We start from the raw sequence: 7,185 nt of genomic DNA, 5'->3' as shown, positions 1-7,185 counted from the left end.
CCAGCACTTGGGAGGCAGAGGCAGGCGGATTTCTGAGTTCGAGGCCAGCCTGGTCTACAGAGTGAGTTCCAGGACAGCCAGGGCTACACAGAAAAGCCCTGTCTTGGAAAAAATAAAACAAACAAAAAAACCAAACAAACAAAAAACAAAGAAAAAGAGGCGGAAGTAGGAGAATTTTTAATTCAAGACTACCCTGGGCAACATGTGTGATTCTATTTCAATTTATCACTGTCCTCATGGGAAAAAAAAAAAAAAGACAACTTGAGGAAGTTCTCTCTTTCCACCGTATGTGTCCCAGGAATTGAACTCAGGTCATCATACTTGGTGGCAAATAGCTTTAGCTGAGTCACCTTGCCATCCCTGATTAAACTCTTTATTGCACCAGGATGTTTTTTTTTCCAAGACAGGATTTCACTGTGTAGCCTTGACTTCCTGGAACTCACTTTGTAGAGCATAGTGGCTTCGAATTCAGAGAGATCCAACTGCCTCCACTTCCAGACTGCTGGGATTAAAGGCTTGTGCCACATCACCTGGCTACAACAACAGGATTCTTAATTCTTTTGCTTACTTTACAGCCAAAACATGACTCGGTTGCAAATACTTACCTGATAATGACATACATTTTATCACTAGAATATATTTTATGCAGACAGGTACTGTAAAATGCTGATATAAATCCATGAGCCTATGACTTTAATGGGGCTACCCATTTCTTAGGGGACGCTCACTGAAACTCATCAAAAACTTTTCTTGGAATATGTTACCCATTTCTAAACTAAAGCTCTTAGTTGTAGTGTTAAAAATAATTTGAAAAGTATGGGTCTCTTTTTCCCTTGCCTTAAAGTCTGGTGAATACAGACATCATTAGAACTTCGGTTCAAAAAATGTATCCACTACAACTTTCATGGAAGTAAAAACATCTTTTCTTCTTTTAAACATGGCAGCATGAGACATGCACAAGCAGCTTGACAAACTGTGAATGAAATATTAGTTGTTATTGAATGGCTTCACAACTGTTTAAGTTTTGAAAGCAAATCTTGCTTTACCCTGTAATTATAGGATGGATTCATTAAGAAACATTATCAAGCTGGGCGGTGGTGGTGCACGCCTTTAATCCCAGCACTCGGGAGGCAGAGGCAGGAAGATTTCTGAGTTCGAGACCAGCCTGGTCTACAGAGTTCCAGGCCAGCCAGGGCTATACAGAGAAACCCTGTCTTGGAAAACCATAAAAAAAAAAAAAAGAAAGAAAAGAAAAGAAAAGAAAGAGAGAAAAAAGAAAAGAAAAGAAAAGAAAGAAGGAAGGAAAGAAAGAAAGAAAGAAAGAAAGAAAGAAAGAGAAAGAGAAAGAAAGAAAGAAAGAAAGAAAGAAAGAAAGAAAGAAAGAAAGAAAGAAAGAAAGAAAGAAAGAAAGAAAAGAAAGATTATCAAGGGCTAGAAAGAAAGAAAGATTATCAAGGGCTAGAGAAATAGGTCAGGGGTTAGGAGCACTGACTTCTCTTCCAGAGGTCCTGAGTTCAATTCTCAGAAAACCACATAGTGGATCACAACCATCTGTAATGGGATCCATTGATCTCTTCTGGTGTGTCTGAAGACAACTACAGTGTACTCATATGCATTAAATAAATAAATTAATAAAAATTTTTTTCTTTATAAAAAAATATCAAACCTATTCTCAAAACTATTTAGTGTCTAATAATGGACTTAGTGCAGTTCTTTTTGTTCAGAAACACTGTACCTCTGAACTTAAAAAAAAATACTGCACTAAAACCTTGCCATTGGTAAGCCACTGAGCTGATGTGCAGCAGGGCAGGGTAGAATATGAGAGGGATGAAAGGAATTTCCCCTCTGCCCTCTGAAGGTTTGCTGGAATTAAATGTCTAAAATAAATTAAATGGGAGAAAATTGTGTAATTGTGTTATTGTCCTTAACTACAGCCCAACGTGAATCAGAAACTTTTTGGCCCCACTCTTTCTCGGGGAAGTGAAGTACAGGAAATGTCAGAAAACAACATGCTGGGTTTTTCTCTTCTTCTTGTTGTTGAGCTTTTTTGTTTAGTTTTTATTGTCAACCTTATAAAAGTGAAGCTCATCTTCAAAGAGGACTTCTTTCCCCACCCCCATGCAAAAGCAAGAGGTTTATTTTCCAGAGCATCAAGACAAGTTAATAAGAAGGCAACCCCAAGTGGCTATTACAAGCAGTTTTTATACTTTTTAGGGGCACAGGTTACACCAGCAAGATTACAGCTCAAACTTATTGGCTAAGCATATTGACCTTTAAACCTATTGGCTAGCAAACATGACAGATATTTGAACTCTACCTGAGACTTTCCAGAGGGTCAGGTAACTATCAGTCAGCACATTCTGAGTTTTTACTCAAGAATGTTCTTGTGAGTGGAGAATGGAATCTTGGCCTAGCCTTGACTCCAGGCAGGAGGGGGAAGCTGTAAGGAGGGTGTAGGACTGGAAAACCCTTTAGGCTCCCTCATTCCCCCCTTCTTGAATAAGCTCCAATCCTCTTTTGTAACTAACTCATATTCTTCAGATCCTGTTCTCAGGGTCTCATATTGTTGGTCCAGGACCACCAGCTGCACTGATCTTTCCCCAGCCAACCTATTGCCTCCCTAAAAGTAATGCCTCTCTCTGTTACTCTCTAAGCTCTAACACTAAAGCTAACCCTAACCTGAACCATAAAAGGAATCACTGCTGGCATTTTTTTTCCCCCATAACCCTAACAATAACCCCTAACTGCTAACCCTACCTCCCCAACCTTAACACACCTAACCTAACACTTAACCTAACCTTAACACACCTATCCCTAACTTAACCTAACCCCCAACGCTAACCCCTAACCTTAACCCTCCTAAACCCTAACCCCTAATACCCTTACTCTCCAACCTTAACCCTCTAACCCTAAATCCCAATCCTAACTCCATAACCTTTAACCTCCAACACCTAACCCTAACACCTAACCTTTTAACCCAAACAGCTTGATTACAGTAATTATTGGTATTTACTTTGACCAGGTGTTTGTATTGTTATGGATCTTTGCAGATTTTAAAACAGACTTTACCACACTGAGATTCATAAGGCTTTTCTCCAGTATGTGTTATTTTCTACATTCAGTGATAACTGAAGGACAAAGGCTGTACATTGCTTTCATTAACAGGGTTTCAGTGAATGGAAGTTTGAATACTTAAGGCTTCATCATATTCAACACATTTACAGGGTTTCTCTTCAGTGTGTTATCTTTTATGCCCTTTGTCTTAGTCTCGGTTTTATTGCTGTGAAAAAAATACTATGACCACTTATAAAGGACAACATTTATTTGAAGATTCTGTACAGATTCAGAGGTTCAGTCTATTATCATCAAGGTGGAAAGAATAGCAGTGTCCAGCAGACATGATGTTGGAGGAGCTGAGAGTTTTACATCTTGATCAGAAGGCAGCCAGAAGACTCTTCTGCCCTGGGTGGGGCTTAAGCATAGGCTCTCAAAGCCCACTGCCATAGTGATCCACTTCCTCAAAAAAGGCCACAACTCCTTTTCTTTTTTTTCTTTCTTTTTTTTTTTTTTTGAGACAGGGTTTCTCTGTGCAGTCCTGGCTGTCCTGGAACTCACTCGGTAGACCAGGCTGGCCTTGAACTCAGAAATCCGCCTGCTTCTGCCTCCCAAGTACTGGGATTACAGGCGTGTGCCACCACTGCCCGGCAAGGCCACAACTCCTAATAGTGCCACTTGCCATGGGCCAAGAATATTCAAACTACCACACCTTTGAAGATCACTGTGACCTGTAAAGGCTCTATCACATTGGTTACATTCATAGTATGTGTTCTTTTATGTCTTTGGAGATGACTGTGTCGTGAATAGGCTTTATCACATCCATTACATTTGTAGGGTTTCTCTCCAGTATGAATTATTTCATGACTTTGAAGTTGACCATGAGAGGCAAAGGATTTACTACATTGCTTACATTCATAAGGCTTCACTCCAGTATGTGTTGCTTTATGTATTTGGAGACTAGTGTTACACACAAAGGCTTTACCACATTCATTACATATGTAAGGTTTCTCTCCAGTATGAATTTTTTCATGTCGTTTAAGAACGTTTTGACCTGCAAAGGCTTTACCACATTGATTGCATTCATAGGGTTTCTCTCCAGTATGTGCTCTTTTATGTACTTGGAGATAACCAGGATATGCAAAAGCTTTGCCACACTGATTACATTCATAGGGTTTCTCTCCAGTATGTGTTCTTTTATGTACTTGGAGATAGCTATGAGATGCAAAAGCTTTGCCACATTGATTACATTCATAGGGTTTCTCTCCAGTATGTGTTCTTTTATGTACTTGGAGATAACGTTGAGCTGCAAAGGTTTTACCACAGTGACTACATTCATAGGGTTTCTCTCCAGTGTGTGTTCTTTTATGTATTTGAAGGTGATCATGATATACAAATGCTTTACCACATTGATTACATTCATGGGGTTTCTCTCCAGTATGTGTTCTTTTATGTACTTGGACATAACGATGAGATGCAAAGGCTTTACCACATAGATTACATTTGTAAGGTTTCTCTCCAGTGTGTGTTGTTTTATGTCTTTGAAGATGACCATAATATACAAAGGCTTTACCACACTGATTACATTTATAGGACTTCTCTCCAGTATGTGTACTTTTATGTATTTGGAGATTACAGTGTTGTGAATAGGCTTTATCACATTGATCGCATTTGTAGGGCTTCTCTCCAGTATGTATTATTTTATGCACTCGAAGATTACAATGATGTGCAAAGGCTTTATCACATTGATTACATTTGTAGGGTTTCTCTCCAGTATGAATTCTTTCATGACTCTGAAGTTCAGAATGGTATGCAAAGGCTTTACCACATTGCTTACATTCATAAGGTTTCGCTCCAGTGTGTTTTCTTTTATGTCTTTGGAGATGACTATATTGTGAATAGGCTTTATCACATTGATTGCATTTGTAGGGTTTCTCTTTAGGATGTGTTCTTTTATGTGTTTGGAGGTTACTGTGATATACCAAGGCTTCATCATACTGAATACCTTCATAGGATTTCTCTCTAGTATGAATTCTTTCATGCCTTTGAGGATAACTGTAACACGCAAAGGCTTTACCACATTGAGTGTATTCAGAGGGTTTCTCTCCAGTATGACTTCTTTCATGCCTGCAAAGATAATTGGCATATGTGAAAGAGGAATCACATCTTAAGGTTTTATCACTTTGTTTGCATTCATGGTTTCCCCTTCATTATGGGTTGTTTTGCATCTTTGGGGATACCTGAAATGGTAAGAGTGTAATTACATGGCTTACATTTGTAGCATCTGTTTTCTCTATGAGATTTTTCACATATTTGAAGAAAAATGGAAGAGCTCAGAGCTTTACCACACTGAGTACATTCATAAATTTTCTTATATTGTGAAATACACATTTGCATACTACATTGGCAAAGTAAACCAGGACAAGCAGAAAAGATTTTCCACATTTCTAGTACTCATAGGGATTTTCTGCAGTGAGTTTATGGATATATTCTCAATGAAGTTGGAAGACCAACTAATTCTAAACTTGTATCACACTGAGAAAGTCTACTCAAATGGGGACTACTACATATATTTTAATTGTTCTGGGAAGGAGACAGAGGTACATTGCTTCTTTCAATATCCCTATGTTCACATGGCTTGTATCCATTGTGACTCATGAGATTATATGTGTGTGTGTGTATATATATATTTTTTTTTTNGGGGGGGGGGGGTTGAGACAGGGTTTCTCTGTGTAGCCCTGGCTGTCCTAGAACTCACTTTGTAGATCAGGCTCACCTTGAACTCAGAAATCCACCCGCTTCTGCCTCCCGAGTGCTGGGATTAAAGGCGTGCACCACCACGCCCGGCTGATATATTTTTTAAAAGAAGAATAATGAAAGAGTTCCACATTGCATTCACACAGTTTGACTTTTTGTTCATCATAGACATGTGGTATAGGGATTAAGGTTTCTCCCAAACAATATTCTTGACTCTTATAAACTGCCCTTCTCACTTAAACTTAGCAATATTACTATATGAATAATCTACTTTACTATGTAATATTTTATTATTAGAAACATATACTTATAACCTATTTTCTGTCTATTCATCTACCTACCTATCTATCTATCAATATATTGAAATATGTGAGTGGTATGAAACTAAATATAGATTGGCAGTTCTACAGAGTAGCTGTAATGTGACTATGATTCAGATGATAATATCTGTTAAGGCATTGTTTCCTTGTCTTCTTTCATAGAGACAAGATTTGCAAACACAAATCAGACACCTGACATCGAGGTACATGGATTTGTGAGCTTTTAATAATCATCTGGGCTAGAGAGATGGCTCAGTGGTTAAGAGTGCCGACTGCTCTTCTGAAGGTCATGAGTTCAAATCCCAACAACCACATGATGGCTCACAACCATCTGTAATGAGATCTGATGCCTCTTCTAGGGTGTCTGATGACAGCTACAGCAAGCGAGCGGGGCCGGAGTGAGAAGAAAAAGTGTCTGAAGACAGTTATAGTGTACCTACTTATATATAATAAATAAATAAATCTTAAAAAAATAATCATCAATATACTTAAAGAAGTACTTTTTATACTGTTGCTTTTCTTAAAACTTCCAGGACATGTTAACATTTCTTCAGAGGCAAATTCATACCAACTTGCATATGAAAATTACCTTCCATGTCTTCTAGAACTTTGACAATGTTCTTCAATGTTATGGTATTCCCAATTGTAGCCTAAAAAATAGTATCAGAAAATATATGATATATTATTGGAAATTAGGAAAAATTTAAGTTACTATCTTTAGTGAACCTGATTTATTCACCTCACTCTTTTTCATTCTCAATTGAACTTACAGAAAAGCATCAGTAACAAGGAAGCAATTGTTCTCTTATTTTAAAAAGTGAAAGAAAATTCACTATCTTACCTATAGCAGTGAGGTTCTTGTAGGTCTCCAACATCACATCTTTGTAGAGACGCTTCTGTGAAGGGTCCAGCAAAGCCCATTCTTCTCGAGTCAAGTTCACATGCACATCATCATAGGTCACTGCATCCTAAAATATTCCATACATATGTACAACAGAAACCATGATTCCAACATCACCGTAAATATGCTTCACTGATAATATATTTTATATTT

General features: G+C 38.0%; 1 protein-coding gene across 1 annotated transcript in view; it reads right to left on the bottom strand.

Annotated features, from left to right (window-relative positions):
• Window positions 1–3,696: 3,696 nt before the first annotated feature.
• The window catches only part of LOC110332901 (zinc finger protein 431-like), a 12,967-nt gene continuing 9,478 nt past the window's right edge, over window positions 3,697–7,185 (bottom strand). The window contains exons 2-4 of the mRNA XM_021214254.2: window positions 6,973–7,099; window positions 6,721–6,781; window positions 3,697–5,181 (exon numbers count right to left, since the gene is read on the bottom strand). Coding sequence (XP_021069913.2) covers window positions 3,753–5,181; window positions 6,721–6,781; window positions 6,973–7,099 — 1,617 coding nt within the window. The 3' untranslated portion in view covers window positions 3,697–3,752. The remainder of the gene's footprint in view (window positions 5,182–6,720; window positions 6,782–6,972; window positions 7,100–7,185) is intronic.

The sequence above is a fragment of the Mus pahari genome, chromosome 15 (genome assembly GCF_900095145.1).
Source record: "Mus pahari chromosome 15, PAHARI_EIJ_v1.1, whole genome shotgun sequence".
NCBI lineage: Eukaryota > Metazoa > Chordata > Mammalia > Rodentia > Muridae > Mus > Mus pahari.
Note: the sequence above shows the minus strand (reverse complement) of the source record. Positions and strands in the feature narration are given on the sequence as shown.